The following is a 17176-nucleotide window of genomic DNA, read 5'->3' as shown; positions in this document are numbered from 1 at the left end:
TTTGTTGTGTGTGTTGTGTGTGTTGAGGTGTGTATGTGTGTGTGTGTGTGTGTGTGTGTGTGCCATCAATCAACAATGGCTATGGTGATGTCATGCTTCAATTCCTGTAGATTGCGTCATTTCCTTTTTTGGGCCTAATGGATATGTCCATTTCATCAAGCAAGCAAGTGCATATGATCTCACACACACACACACACACATACACAGACACACACGCACACATACATACACAAACACACACGCACTCACACATTTTTGTATTACTTTAATTGTGAGGATGTTCTATTTCATGTAATTAATTCCCTGGAGGCTTTCCTTATTCTTTTGTTATTAGTGTCACATATTCTAAACCAAACCTGCCCATTATTGCAACATAAATACACAAAAACACACACATGCACGCATACCAGACATACAACAGAGAGATGAATCTAAACATATCCGTGCTTAGTTAATCCATAGATCCCATATCTTTAGTAATCCTGAATGGGATTGTGGTTAACAAATACATGGGGAAGTAGGTTGCAAGGGGGGGAAGGGGTCTGTGTGTGTGTGTGCGTGTGTGTGTGTGGTGTTTGTATGTGAGTGTGTTTGATGGAGATGGATAGGGCGAGCTGGCTCAGAGCCAATGCGACCAGTTATGTAGAAAACGACCCCCTCAATTACTTTGTAGCTTTGCTGCACAATCACATCTGGTCCAAAAATAATAATGTGCACGTTAATAAGTGTATCATGTGTGTGGAGAGAAAGGGACTAACACATAAACACAGATTCATGTCACACATTTTTATATTTTTATCCATGTATATGTGAGTGTTTATATCTAAAAAATCTAAGCAATGTTTGGCTGAACTTGACCTTCAGAAAGACAATCGTTTTTGTAATAAAAATAATTTAATCAATGAAGATGTCTCAAGAGAGTTCACTACATATTCCTAGTAGAAAACATATTTCCGTAGAAAAAAACCTCCAACACAAATATATATCTTTGTCCTGAAGCCGCTGAAATCCTGAATCTGCACTGCAGAGTTTTTATCTAACACAGCCTTTCATTTCCACATTCCTCAAAGGTTTTTTATGGGATTTCTTATGCAGGGACATCAATACACCACATCTCTTTCTGCAGAGCATCTTTAGAGCTTCTTATGAAATGATCATGCACAGGGAACATCTTTTAAAAGCTTTTGCATGCAAATGACTGTTTTGTGTCCAAATGAAGATTAAAACGCCACTATATGCTTGGGCTAGGGGAGTTTATTGTGTTTTGCCCCTTTCAACAACAAATATTCAACAGTGTGTACGACACCCTCTGTCCTACGACCCTACCAACATACGAGTAAAAACTCCTTTGTGGGAGATAAACTGCTAACTTTTTACTCTTTGCATTTTATTTTTTATCCTTCGGATTTGAGCCTTTGTAGACCATTTGCGTGCACACAAACCCACAGGAAAGGAGGAAGCCCAAAATGCATATGGTCCTCTTTAACGTGGATCAATAAAGTCTTGTTTTAGTACTTCTGATTGTTATTTCACAGTATAATGTGTGCATATGCGCACTTTGCTGTTTTGTTGACAGTGAAGCCAGAACATTTGGGAGACTCTGTTACTTCAGAGACCATACTTGGAAAGCAGTGTCCACTGTTTTGGTCTTTTTCTTGCTCATATCTTTTACACATTTCAGGTTTTTAAGTTGTACACTTTGTTGTTGGGTTTGTGTCTAATTAGCATAGCCTGGATTTTGTTGAGGCCTGATGGTAGTGCAGAACTAGTCAGTATTTCAGAATAAATCTCAGAGCGCTTGACGCTGCCAATCACTTTTGTCTCCCAGATTAAGTAATTATTCTTAAGTCCCAGAGAGGCTTACTTGAAGATGTGTTAGTTTTGAGACCATGGTGCACATATAACGTGTAATTATCTCAGTTTTGTAACTACTTAAAGAGGTTCAAAGATATACAATGAGGTAATGCTGGACAGTATTGGGGCTATAGGAGCTTCTGATAGGATAATGCAGTCAGCAGTTGTGGTAGGCGTTTGCTGCCAGCTCAATAATGTGCAGCCTGGAAGGAGACTGCAAGGTTGATCTGCCCATGTTGCCGTGCATATTAGCTCTGCCTCTATACTGCTGACCGCCTTTATTGTCCTCAACTCTCCTTCTCATCTACTTAAAGGCCCTTATACTTCTCTCTCCTTGAACAACCAGGAAGTCAATATCTGTCTTTGTTTTGGTCATTTTTCTTTTAATATAATGTTAGTTGTGCGTCATAGAAATCAATGAGGTGTGTGTGTGTGTGTGTACAGTATGTGTCGTTCAAGATATGGTTGCAACATTCAAGGTCGAACCACGAAACAGAGCCTTGAATGCTGAGTGAGGCTGTAGGAGATAAGACAGAAGAACTACCAAACATACCACGCTCGGATGTGCTGAGCTCCTCCTTTTCATTGTGAAACTGTTTCTTCAAGACATCATTCCTGTAGCCGACTTTCTGCAGTTAAATTACCCTCATCAAGTCAACACCTACCTTTTTAGCCTTTCTTGATATAAAGCTTTTTTAATAAAGCACAATTGGCACATTATTTGTTTGTTTTTCAATGTCTGCATAGTAGTTTAGTCTGTTTTGCTTTTTAGCAAGTTGGATTTAAATAAAAATGTGTAATCCTGTATCTGGTGTTTCCTCACAGTCAATTGATGACATCTTTTATAGCTTTTTCTAATTTCTATGATTTGTATTTCTATAGTATGCTGTTCTTTTTCTGATTGATTGACATGTGTCAGGGCAGTTCTGAAAGAGGATAATGATAGATGACAGGACCTCTCAAAGTCTCCCATATTTTGCAATCAATTCACTACATAAACAGAAATCAGGCTGTCTTTATATGCCTGTCTGAGTTCCTCTATCCGCCCTTTCCTCACTATCTGTCGTCATCTCTTCATGCCAGCTGCATGGGTGGGCGTGTAATGCTGACTGCAGAGAGAAAGGGTGTGACAATAGGAACAGAAAGGCTGGGAATAACACATATGCTGTTCTAGAGTCTGATTTATACCACCAGTAAAATTAGAAGTAAGATATTTAGTTGATATTCATAGATTTAAAGGATGTTTTTAATTAAACTAGTTTAATGGCTGATTGAACATTCAAGTTTCTGAAATGAACAAATCCATGCTTCATTAATCTAATCTGGAACAACAAACACTGCTGTTGGAGTGTGAGCTGAATGCGAAATGTAGAGATTTCCCTGCAGTCCTAAATGACATTTGAAATGACCGAAGGACAGTCACGACCAGCAGTCAGACAACCTGTCAGACACTTTAAGCCAAATATATATATTTTTTATCAGGGACAATCCAACCCTTCGAAAAACTGAGCACCAGTCTGGTACATTATCTTCTCAAAAACCTAAACCCTTTAGTTGATATAATGCACTGACATGAGATATAATCCATTCAGCATCTAAAAATGCCAGCATGCCAGATATCATATCATGGAATGTTTGGATAATCCTAATCATGTTGGAGGAGATTCTCTCATTGAGCTCTCTAAAAGAAAAGTCAGACAATCATGGATTTATTTTCCAATCGAGCATTGAGGCAAGCAAGCTGCTGAGTGTCGTTTTTTTCTCTTTGCACAAGACAAATGGATGCAAAGGCCATCGACTAATGCGAGTCATCAACATGACACACAGTATATCGGAAGAAACATGACACTCAAAGGAAAGTCAAAACTTTTGACACAAATGTTATAAGAAATTCGGCATGAGACGATGTATGATTTTATAACTGATCAGGATGAACATAAATATCTTTCACATGTGTGTCTTGTAAAAGCTGTGTTGTTGGCTTTCATAACAGAGAAACTAAAAAGAGGCTTATTTAAAAAAAAAATACAGGATTCTCATGTAAGAAAGAACAAACTCACACAATGGTTTTTTTTCCTGCATGGGGAGCATACATGTAGGAAATATGACTTTTGGAATGTTTGTTTTTCACACAAAAAAGATGTCTGTCCTATCTGGGATGCAATCAAATATTGGTTTGTTAAAACATGTAAGGTAAAGTGATTCCAGTACATTAAAGTGCCATTTATCCATATGTTGATGATTATTGGGATACTTTTACATTACTATTATTTGGCCAGAATAATCCTGACATAACATTTTGATATCTTCCTATAAGATCATTCACATTTATTATTATTGGTTCTCAGACAAACGCCATGTATGACCTTTATACTTCATCTACAGTATGTTCCAGTGTCAACAGATGTTGTGACAAAAGCAGCTCTGCTTGACTAGTTTTTTGGGGGGGTTTGGGTATTTGTTTGGTTTGCATTCCTCTTGAAAATGATTGCACAGCCAGGAGTTCTTATTTAAGTGGGGTGCAATAACTAATCGACTTAATCGATTAAAATCGATTGCCAAATTAGTTGGCAACTAATTCAGTCATCGATTCGTTGGTGACGTCATCACATGTGTTCTACACCCCGTTAAGCTTTTTTATCGGTAGGCTACAGGAGACATTTAAAACATATGTCATATGTATTATTGCTACATAAACATTATATCGCAGTCTTAGTGTCGCTAACTCCGTTTCTAATATGCAATATGACTACAAAATGCGTCTATAATGTATTTTCGATCTTCCCAATTCAGACGAGAGATCTCTCCCCCGCCTGCTTGCGAGGGGGCGGGGAGGTTTACACACACTGCTACATGCATGCAACACACACACACACACACACACACACACACACACACACACACACACACACACANAAAAAATATAATGTTTCTTTAACATCTCCTGATTTTCAGTTATTGAACAATGTTTCCATAATGTGTCAGCATAATTATGCGTCCTTCACTTTTTCATCATAACTGCCGCTGCCCTTGTAGGCCCCCACGATGATGAAAAAGTGAAGGACGCATAATTATGCTGACACATTATGGAAACATTGTTCAATAACTGAAAATCAGGAGATGTTAAAGAAACATTATATTTTTTAAGAAGGGAACAAATATACTGTAGTTTTTTGGGCCTTTTGCAATTATAATACTTATTGGGTCCGTAAAAACACAACTATATATAATTGGAGTTTCAAGGTTTTCACAAGTGACAACCAGGATGAATAACTTAAAGACATGATTTCCTGAAAATAATTTGAAGATATTCAAAATACTATGCCGTAAGTACACACATGTTTAATGAGATGAAGCATGAATATGTGATAGTGTTCTGTACACGATGATACTACAGGGATCAAAAGATAAAACTGTACTTCTAATCAAGCATGCTTTATAGAAACTTCGTGCCTTAGTATTGATGTAGCCGCTAGCATGAATGCTTTGCTATACAGCAATGTGCTGCTATTCCCACTTAGCTTGATGTAATGGACGTAACCTTTGCTGGTTTCAAGAAACCACACTTGCTAAGCTTATCACGTAGCTACAGGAACAAAACACTCCCAAATATTCATGGTATATATTCATATATTTAAATGACAACTACATTAACAAGAGAAACATGTAATCATACTGAGCTGATGAAGCTACGGTACAGGATACATCATGTTTAATCCATTTATGTTTTACTTAGTGACAACATTATGCTGTGATTGTTGATGCTCATATAACGTATCTTTTCATGCAATTTTATTTTCCTCCAAGGTCATGTAAGGTTGAAAGATGTGTAATAATAGAAGTGAATGTGAGAATCTTAAGAGTCATACATTGTAAGAGTATACATTTTATGAATCATCTCAAACCACATTTAAGATCCTGGAGCTTTTACAGTGTACACTGGTTTTTAAGCAAGTGTACAATTTAAACTGTGTGCTATTATACATATTTTACATACCTCTGCCATACATGACATTCATATACTGTAGACGTATCAAAGTGAATTATTATTATTTTTTTTAACAATCTTTGTGAGCTTACACAATACACTTAAGCAAACGGAAAACAACAGGAGTGGATTAACACATTTTTTTTGTAAATATTATCAGTGACTAACCCTGACTTAAAGCTTGTCGGCTGATTTCAAAAGATAACTGGGATACCATTTCACAACACAATGGGCCCTTGTAGAACAACAAACACTCAATATTCACTTTTCTTCTGGGCCCACCTTGTCATATCATACTGATGGCATTTATGAAGGATCCTGAGAAACCATTTTAATGCTCTTGTATGATGCACATGTTTTTAAAAAATGGCTTACCTCCTCCATGTCTCACACAATAGGCCTTAGCTGTTAAGTATCACCTGGGTTTTGTGCCATTGAACACCATTATAAACTATATTCTCTGCATTTCCATGCTCAACTCATGCACTCTCACTGCATATAATCACTGTGATCTTAATACATAATGAAGAAATAATCCAATAAAGAATGGAATATAGTAGAACATTTGTGGAGCAATCACTTGTGTTTTTTCATGTAAACATAAATTATCACCTTATAAAGTTGATATGGTAAAATTACTTGTTGCACATCCAGCATATTTTAATTACAAATATTAAGCATATGGAGTTGTGTTTATCTCCTACTGTATGACCCAAAGGGCATATTTTGCTTTCAATCCCAAACAGCTTCTTCCCAGTCCTGCCATGATTGACAGAAAGATGTACCATACACACATGATTGGAAACACTGGTGTTAACTTAACTAAACAGGGGCCTTCTTTGATCCGGTGCCATCAGTTTCCAATAGCTGCAGAAGGATAATGCAACAGGCTTATCATAGCCATCAAACTAAATGATCCTATTCGCCAACACCTTTGACCTTATAACTATATACACAGGCTCTCTAAATACAATCTTTAGACGACTTTGATACACACTGGGGAGCTTATCAGGATGGTCCTGCAGCACAGGGCTGAAAGTGGGTATGGGAGAGGAAGAAAACCAGTGCGATGTCAGTTTACTAGACTCAGAGATGTCCCCACCCACTTGGAAATACAAAAGACGAGCACCATCCTTTACAAGCTGTCATTGTTATTACATTACATTTCATTGCATTTAGCTGACGCTTTTATCCAAAGCAACTTAAGTACAATCGACCAGGAAGATACAACCTTGAAGAAAACAGAATCATATACAGTAAGTCCATCAGGTTTCATAGAGCCAAACATTTCAAGTGCTACTCAACTGGCTATAGATAAGACAGTCCTTTATTAGTATATAAGTGCTTTGTTAGTAATTATATCGCTCGAAGTGGAGTCAAAAGAGATGAGTTTTCAGTCTGCGCCGGAAGATGAGCAAGCTATCTGCTGTCCTGATTTCAATGTGGAGCTCATTCCACCATTTTGGAGCCAGGATAGCAAACCCACGTGTTTTTGCTGATGGGAACTTGGGTCCCCCTCGCAGTGCGGGTGCAGCGAGCTGTTTGGCCGATGCAGAGCGGAGTGCACGTNACCACACACACACACACACCACACCACACACCACACACACACACCACACACACACACAACAAACAACACACAACACACACACACACACACACACACACACACACACACACACACACACTGAGGCCTGCATATGAGGAGATTTAGTTTCTCTTTTCAGGAAAGTGACACAAACTGCTGATTGTAATTAAACACACAACATAAGCTTTTTTCTATACATAATTCAACATTGATCATGTGGTCCATCAAATGAAGGTGAAATAATTAATAGGATAGATCTATAGGTGGACTTACAAAATCTGTCCAGGAACTACAGATGAAAAATAGCCTCTTGGCTAACTCTGGCACATTTACAGAAATGTTGATTCATGTGCACTGCCCCTGGTAAATAAATGAATAAATAAATAAATAAATAGGGAATATCTGGTGCAGGCTTGATGGACTATCATAAAGTGAAAAAGAAACTCATTATAAAGAGGTCACAAAGCTGACTTCTAGTTCATTATACATCAGGACTGTAATTAAAGATCTCTGTAAATCTCCTCTCAGAGGGTCAACGAGAGGCGTCCTTGCTGATTATAGACACCAAAGGAATATTTCACTTTTATGTGGGCTCATTAGTGCTGAAATTATGAGGCAATTAACTTCAAAGAATTACAAATAATTACGCCAAACACTAGGTTCTGGCATCTAGTGCTTTTCTAGAAATAATAGTAAAAAAAATTGGCTTTGGACTGCTGCTTGAGTAATACAAGCAGTTTGAAGATATTAAAGTGTCAGGCTTGTTTACATAATTATGGTAGAGAAAACTAAACTAAAATAACAATTAGCAGATAATAGTTTGTTGCAGCCCAGGTGATACATCTGGAGGTTGATAGTATATCATGACAGCTTGTCTAGAAAGCACCAATAAATAAAGTAAAATGTTTCAAATGTTTTCTTGAATCTTGATGACATCCAGTAGGCTAGTAACCTGTGTAAATGAATAGGAATGAGTTATACTAAAGTACTCCTAAAATCTTGAACTCAACTGTGCTTATTGTGTGGGGTAACTAAAGGTTGTTTTGCTCCCCCATGCAAATACACACAGTAGCAGCAGTGTGACCCTCACCTGAGCATCGCTTCTGCAGGGAGAGGATCTCCAGGTGGAGGCCGTGTAGTAAAGTGAGGTGTTCCTGTCTCAGGAACACGATGCTCCTCTCCACACTTCCTATCTGCTTTGACAGGCTGCTCTCTTCACCCATGGTCGCTTCTGCAGGGACAGAGGGAGGAAATCAGAAGGATGGGACTGATAGGTTTTTGTGTTTGCTCCAGCATCCATTTCAGCTTCAAAATACAACAATAAACTGTAAAACTGCTGAATGTCACTTTCCCACCGGGAACATTGCTTATGTCAGCCACAGAGGGGGAAGTTCTGTATTGAGGTCAAGTGGAAGCTATACATAAGGTATTAATGATCACAGAAATAGCAGAAAACATACACTAACAATCAGGATGCAGCTTAGTAGACAATGATGACGACTTATCATTAGGTCTGTAGTCGTTGCGAATATCTATCTTACCTTTTAATACGTGTTAAGTGCCAACATCGACTAAATATGGTTAGCAGCTGTTATAAGAGCGTCCTCGGATCCGGGCATGCTGGCCTCCACTGCTGCTCCAAATCCTGTGGGCTGCGGCATCCACCCAAACACATGTTATCTGAAGCCTTAACGCGCTTTTCAGCAGCATGTGACGCCGCTGCATCAGAGGACGGAGAGCCTGGAGAGCTGCGTAAAAATGCAAAACCAGCTCGCTGCATGGCACCGCGATCCTCCGGCGAAACCGCTCCCCGCTGCAACCCCGAGCAGCATCAGGAAGAGGAGGATTTGGAAACGCAAAAAGCCCACCGATAAAGTGCGCAGATCATTATTATTTTGTTAACAATGAGCACCTTTTATTCTTCGTCCTCGCCCCCAGACTGAGGCATGGAGCTGCTGTGGACGGATGCTGCGCTGGGGATGATGAAAACAAGAGACGGACCGTGGGCAGAACACGCGAGATCATCGTACGACACAGACTAAAGACAGCTGATTGGAGGAGCAGCCCCCTCCACCACCCCCCAACCCCCTCAATCAGCTGCAACCTCACCCTGAAGAGGATCAATATAAAGCAAGGGAAATCCAATGCTGTTATAAGTCATTGGAAAACAAAGGGCAGAATTTAAATACAATAAAATACAAGGTGACCTGTACATTTTGGTTCACTTACTGTAATTCAGCCGACTATAAGACTGTTGGTGTGATTTTACATTCTGGCTGTGTTGGAAAAGGGTCCTGATTTCCAAAGTAAAAGTATTATTATGAAAATGTACAAAATCTTAAAGTACTCATTGTGCACAATGATGACCCAATATAATGTACATTTAGATAATAGTACACTTCTGCATTATAGCATATTGTATAGGCTAGGTACAATATATATATATATACTATACTATATATATATACTATACATATATATATATATATATATATATATAGTAGTGGACTAAAAAGTACAACATTTGAATCTGACATGTAGTGGAGAAGAAGTATAAAGCAGCATTAATGGAAACACCAAAAAAAAAGTAATATGTCAAAAAATAACTGATGTACAATACTTAGATGTACTTAGTTACTTAACACCACTGCATTCTGGTAACAATACTTTTACAATAAGGAGTATGGTTCTCTCCACCGCTATTTAGTATTCATAAGTCTAGACTTGACCTTTTTGACTAGAGTATTGCTCATTACATAAACCTAAAAGCTGCTTCCAGATGTCAGACATATTAACTTAACTGAAAACCTTCTGCATGTGTCAATGACAGAAAAACACATTGTTGTTCTTGTGTGTATTTTTAATTTTTACATTGAACAAAAAATGTTAACATATAAACATATAAATTAGAGCTTTAATTACAAAACAATCAGCCAAAACATGAAAAAATAAAAGCTGTTATATTTACAATTCAAAGCATAATTCAGTGAAACGTGACACTTAAATGCTCTGAGTAAAGACGAGTATTTTGCTTTCACAACCTTACAGGGTCTCGACTGTTTCATTATTCAGATGTTTCAGGTCTTAGACATGAGGCACAGTGTCAATAGTCTTCACTGTTGTTATGAATTTCCTTTTTTCATACTTAACAATAGACAATATTTCACCAACCACCAGAAAGTTAAAAAGAGAAGCCAAATGAACAAGCAACGGAATAAAACTGGTATGATTTGTTGGGTGTGATAAATAATCAGATTCTGGGAGATCAATGCACATTAACTGTGTATGGCAACACAACTTAATAACTGCTGCCACTTTCTCCTAAAATGTTCTTGTGTTCACTACCCACAAATATAACACCATATAATAATCCTGCAGCCTGGGGCCAATCATAATTTAAAGTTCAGACTTCATTGCTATATTTCATCACAATTCCTAAAAAGCACAACATCGTGTATAATTCCAATTCCAATACAACTTTAAAATATTCACAAATATGAGCTCAGTTGTGAGAAGGAACTTCAAATGTCAACAGGTGTCTTCACTACAAACAAAAAGTAAAGCTGCCTGAAGCGTTGAAAAATAATAAAAGAAAACAAAATTACAAATCCACATTCAGAATATCATTTCAAAAGGCAGTTACTTTTGATCCTAATATCAATCGGGACAACAATAATCAAAATGTAACTGTCTCCCTCCGAATCAGTGCCGTTTCTTTAGTGAATTTAAGTCTTAATGTTAACGTTGACAAAGATTTAAAGACTGTGTTTGTCATTTTGTGAGCTATATTGACAACATGTTTCTCACCATGATCCACGACTCACGCAATCATGTCAGTTTCACTATAATCAAAACATTCAATAACTTCTTTCGAGTAAAAATAAATTAAACAAATACCCCCAAAACAATGATTTCACACAGAAAACCACAAAGCAAAACATAAATGGCTGCAGATTTTTTCATGCGTAGTGTCACATGAGCACTGGGATGCTGTGAATAGTGGTTAGAGCAGCCGTGTGTGAGGTTTGCTGTAATCACAGATCTCAAGACCAGGATTGATTTCTGTATTTCTTCAGGCATATAAAAGAGGCAGGAGGCCCACGTCTACAAAGACGTTACAAAACAAAGACGCCTCTGATGTTCTTGAGAGGGGATGTGGAGGAGTGTGCTGCCCCCTAAAGGCCAAATGAAGAAAAACATCTCCGCCTGTCTGAAAACTACGGCAAACTCACTTCACCACGAACGTCATATATTAATAACATTACAAATATTTGTGTCAGTATCTTGGAGCAATTCTTATGCTCATTCAGCTTGTACTGTTTCCATTTCACAGGTTTCAAGGAGTGAAAAATACAGCAGATTATTTTTTAAGAATGAGGTTTATACTGGAAATATATGTATACTATACATTTAAATCCTGCTAATCTTTCGTGCTAACTTCTTTGTCTTTCATTATGCTGCTGTAACACCAAAAACAATAAAGATTTATCTTATGTAGGACTTATTTTTTGCTGTTTGGTTCATGATTTTTTATTTACTTGTCCTATTTTAATACAATTTGGCAAAAGCATTCACAACTTTAAGTGTTTGGTTACAATATAACAAGCTGTACTGCATTTTGTGATCGATCCTGATCTGTTTTATGTAGGCCCACTTGTTACTTCAAAGTATTCACCCATACTGTTTCTATCCTGCTTTATATGCTTGCAGAGAAATATCGTTTTTATGTACAATTTTTTCTGCTTTAAAAAATAACTGAAAACTGAAAGCAAACTTGTGTAAGAATGAGCCAAATCATTGTTAAAAGCTTTCTGAGGTTGCAGGCAGTTTTCGGTAGAGGACGTGTTGGATTAAAAAAGACTTTTGCGGAGAGAGATGTGAAAAAACCCACAACAGTATCATATAATGTATAAATAAAATGTTATTGTTAAGATATTTTCTATGGAAATATAAAGGATTGTTGGCCGGTTTCTGTAATGAACAGTGCTTCTTCACTTAAGCTACATTTTAGGACAGATTTAGCTTAAACACCCTGTGGGAAATAAGGCGTTGGATGTTGTTTTTCAAGGGATCACATATACATTAATAAAAGAACATAACAGACCCTACATAAAAGAACCCTCCATTTACCATTAGTGAGCCACTACTGGCAGATAGAGATGATTAAACCACACACAAATACACAAGCCTACATTTAAAACAACAACTAAATGTTTCTTTAACATATTGACCGGTGTAATCTGTGTTTGATGTCAGGACATTTAAGTACTACTTGTGTGCATGTACCTATACAGTATCAGAGATTTAAAAAGATTTCCTAGCTTTAGGTATATTACACACAAGCTGCCAAATCTCAGCCACAGGGCGTTAACATACAATAATGAGTCTGTGTATTTATCATAATCCTTCCCCTCTTCTCTACATATCCTTCTCCTTCTTGTTCTCCCGGGTGCTGCTCTTCAAAAAGTCGCTCCTGAGTAGCCGACAGAACAGCACGATATTCATGACCGTCATGACGGCCATGCCGACGCTGCCCAGAGTGTAGGCCATGAGCGGCACGTTGTCCCTGTTGAGCACCAGCCAGCGGGTCATCCAGGCCAGCGTGTTGATGCGGAACACCACGTACGTGCCCAGGTTGATGATGCTGTTGACACGGTACAGCGTGCTCGTGGCGTTGCCGGCCATACGCAGCATTTGCCTGAGGTGGAGGAACACAGAGTTTATCTCCACCATCAGGGCCACCACGGAGAAGCCCACGTAGCGGCAGGTGAGCACGGAGAAGCCGAAACAGGTGATCACCTGCAGAGGAAGAACAGAGGAAGAAGAGGAAGAGGAAGGTTAATATTAGTTTGGCAGAGCATACAACCAAAAGTGCATACATTTCTATGTGTATAATGCATTATAATATTTTGATAGCACTGTCAAAATATAGTCTTGATTAAAAAAAGTGTAAATGATAAATATTCATAACTCTTTATAACAATATAAGAAGGATTTTATAATACAGATATGTTTTTATGTAATTGTGATACTTGACAAAAAAGTAATAAAATGCTTTATAACCAGTCATGATAATTGTAATAAAACATAATGACGGAGTGACCTTCTGCACTTATCTAAAAGCTAGTGATATAAGAAGATCATAATGCATTATGCATGCAAGTACTTTTATGATGGCAAAAAAAGATGCGGGTATGCTACTATTTGGAGTTTTGAAGCTGACAAATTTAACTTGAATTTTCTAACCTGATTATACTACAATACCAATATGCATTTTTCTTAACAGAGATCAGTTTGACAAGTGGATCAAATGAAAAATAATCAAATATAATAATATAATACCCTTAAATGAAGGGAATTGTTTTAAGTTTAGATGAAATTGTGACTTTAGAAGGGGTAATTATTAATCACCGTCACATAAAATGTAAATAATTTCCATATTTTAATCATTGTGCTTTATTTCACCTAAGACAGTATTTTACGTAAGGACCTTGTGGAAGGACACCGCTCACATAACACATTTCTGCTGAGCAATGCTTATGAAAGTTTATCCAGAGACTAACATACAAATCTCCACAAGATGGCAGAGACATCCCTCAAACACAGTCTGACAAAGAGGCAACTCCACCACTACTGCCTGCTGACATTACACTGAGGGATCACAGGCGTATGATGTGGGGTGGTGACAGAAGTGAAAGCTGCCGTCTAACACTCACACTGCAGCTGTTTGCAGGCCTTAAATGTGTCTGACAGAAATGTGTTCACACAAAAACAGCCTTTGCAGCCAACTCTTCACAGGAGCCGGGACCAACTCTGCACAAGACATTCAGCAACTTCATTCACACTCAGAGCACACTCGCAGTGAAGCGGGGGACACACACTGTTCGCCCATGTACTTCTGCTACCTCCTTACAGGACGGCAACTGAAGATTGTTTTTTAAATGTCATTGGAATTCATTTCTAGATAAATTGATAAATTGTTTAGGTAAAAAAAGAGAACAAAAACTCAAAGTAAAGTCAAAAGTATCCAGGGTAATGTCTTTAAATGTATTTTGTTTCAAAGACTCAAAGGCTTTACCATTAGATGCACAACAGCTACAGTGTAGTGTTGGCAGTATACATCTTAGTTCCCTCCAACAATGCAACAAACAATACTTAAGACATAAAAGGAGATACCCAAATACAATTGTGCAAGACAAAAAGGGTTGCAAGTAAGTAGCAGGAATGTGTTGACCGCAAGTTGAAATTATTGCTTTGATTAATATAACAATGTACATGTCCAAGGAGAATAAGTTGATCATCCCAGTTTTCATTTAACCACATTATTTTGTAACAGAGTTTTTGACCTCAGCAAGTACTTTTTTGTAGCGTGTCACACAATATCAAACAGGCCCGGCCTCAGCCTCTCAGCGACTTTGTTTGTTTCCTGCTGTCGCTATATATAATGTATTATTTTTAATAACAACATATATATATATATATTATATATATATTATATATATATACACCTCCGTAAGAGCCCTGAGTTAAAGGTTAATATCTGATGTCTTATTTAAATACAACATATAAACAGTATATGCCTGTCAGAGCCTTGACTTATAACATATGCTGATAATAAACAAATACAGGAATATTTGTTTGATGTTAAATTAGAGATAAACGGTCGTTCATCTATCCTCTTCTAACATTTTAAGTAAATATATTGTTATATATTTATATGTGTATTTCAGAGCTGGTGCTGAGTGCGGAGGAGCTGAAGAGTCTGCATGAGTTTGAGGAGCAATGTGTGGAGGAGTACTTCAGAGAGAAGGAGGACGAGAAACAGTCGTCCAACAACGAGAGGATCAGAGTCACCTCAGAGAGGTACCCCACCATATATATATTTTAGGGCTGTCAGTCGATTAAAATATTTAATAGCGATTAATCGCATGATTGTCCATAGTTAATCGCGATTAATTGCAAATTAATCGCACATTTTTTATCTGTTCTAAATGTACATTAGAGGAATATTTTTCAAGCTTTTAATACTCTTATCATCATATGAGTTGAAAAATATGCTTTATGCAATGTTTATTATCATTTGACAAATGACAAATAATTATCATGGATAATTAAACACAACAACCTCTGAACATTACAAGTGTGCTGTGTGTGTGTGTGTGTGTGGTGTGGGTGGATCGTTGACTATGTGCAACTCAAGGCATATGCGTCGAACGGGGAGGCTGCCTGGCGCTGCGCGAATCATGTGGGCGCGGCAACTATCCTGCTGAGTGTGTGACTTTTCCCCACATGTGTCCGCACTGTCTGGCTATCGGCATTAAGTCAAGTCGCTTGGCGCAGTTGTCGGCAGAAATGTCGCTCTCTGTTTCATGTAAACAGCCCTATATCCGTTATCGCAGCTAGTAGCACCAGATGCTAACTTACACAACAACAACAGATACATGTAAGTTCTCTCTCCGCTCGCTCGCCGCCACACATACCACAACCCTCCGGTCCTCCGCTTGGCCAGTCGGTGCCCGGCCGTGAGCGTGGAAGGTGTGGTCTGCCGCAAGCGGGTGGCAGGAGCGGGGCTGTCAGCATCAGCTTGTAGGATGGTATTTTAAACTCGATGCGCTCTGAAACTACGGGGCGGCGGAAGGACAAAAGAATGACACATGCGTTAAATAAATAGTGGCTTTAATGTTTTTTTTGTGTTACCGCGTATATTAATGCGTAAAAAATATATTAGGGCTGATAACGTTAACGCGTTATTAACGCGATTAACTTATCCAGCCTAATATATTATATATATAAATGTTTATTCATTTGGATATAAACCCATTGAGATGCACCATTCGTTTTCAAGGCGGTCCCCGACAAGTAGCAACAACTTACAGACAAACATAAACAAAAAGACAAATGCAAAACCATGACACACAATGACAAACACATACGTCTGTTACAGTGATAATTCAAGCAATGCACACCAATCATTTACCATTTGAGACAGTTGAGAAAATCAGTTTTCATCAAATACCAGTTGGTGCATGTCTTCGGCCCTTATCAACTCTTATGTCCCTGCTGTTATCTGTGATTGCTACTAAGCTAGGTTAGAGCTACATGTAATTCTGTTCGCTCTGTACCATGTGCATATGCTGAAACTGGCTAAGGTGCTCCTCTCTCCTATCGACAACTGTAACCTCGCATTGGATGGCAAGCAGATACATAATAGAGCGGGACGCTACAAGGTTACTTGCGATCGGTCTCCTTCAAATAGAGATTTTCGTTCGGTTTCATTCACCTACGTGTAGCTTCATGGCTCTCTGTAGGCGTTCATGCACCTCGAACGTCTCTGTTCTTGTAGTCTGAAGTGTATACTTGTAATGTTGTCTCGTCGTCTCTCGCGGAAGGCGGGTGGATCGAGACAAACTTGTATCAAGAGACTCCGCAACTTTTGAATGATAAAATTGATCGCATAAACTCTGAAACAGATTAATGTAGTATTATATATAATATATATAGGCTTAACACAAAAAAAATTAAAGCACTTAATTATTTTAACGCATGTGTATTATTTGTCTTCGGATACTACACCCGTCCACCGCTTTAGTATACTTAGTTTTCATAGTAACGACGCAATCCGAGTCTTAAATCATCGCTCGATGTGCTACAAGCTCGGAAGTGGTAGGGCAGCCGACACGCCTACACTGTCGCTCCAACTGCGCTTCGCGGCAGACCCACTTCCACGTCACGGCGGGCACCGACTG

General features: G+C 38.3%; 2 protein-coding genes across 2 annotated transcripts in view; both read right to left on the bottom strand.

The window, feature by feature from the left end:
• Window positions 1-9418, bottom strand: part of ccdc92ba (coiled-coil domain containing 92Ba) — a 33476-nt gene extending 24058 nt beyond the window's left edge. Inside the window, exons 1-2 of the mRNA XM_010795989.1 lie at window positions 9343-9418; window positions 8521-8661 (exon numbers count right to left, since the gene is read on the bottom strand). Coding sequence (XP_010794291.1) covers window positions 8521-8653 — 133 coding nt within the window. The 5' untranslated portion in view covers window positions 8654-8661; window positions 9343-9418. The remainder of the gene's footprint in view (window positions 1-8520; window positions 8662-9342) is intronic.
• Window positions 9419-10281: 863 nt separating this feature from the next.
• Window positions 10282-13951, bottom strand: LOC104967200 (TLC domain-containing protein 2-like). Its single transcript, XM_010796616.1, has 2 exons — window positions 13943-13951; window positions 10282-13229 (listed from the first exon to the last, which is right to left on the bottom strand). The coding sequence occupies exons 1-2, from the start codon at window positions 13949-13951 to the stop codon at window positions 12849-12851; spliced, it is 390 nt and encodes a 129-aa protein (XP_010794918.1). The 3' UTR covers window positions 10282-12848.
• Between the last annotated feature and the right edge of the window lie 3225 nt (window positions 13952-17176).

Source organism: Notothenia coriiceps, unplaced genomic scaffold (assembly GCF_000735185.1).
Source record: "Notothenia coriiceps isolate Sejong01 unplaced genomic scaffold, NC01 NC01_scaffold00037250, whole genome shotgun sequence".
In the NCBI taxonomy this organism is placed as follows: domain Eukaryota; kingdom Metazoa; phylum Chordata; class Actinopteri; order Perciformes; family Nototheniidae; genus Notothenia; species Notothenia coriiceps.
The sequence above is the reverse complement of the archived record's forward strand: the minus strand, read 5'-3'. Positions and strand labels throughout refer to the sequence as shown.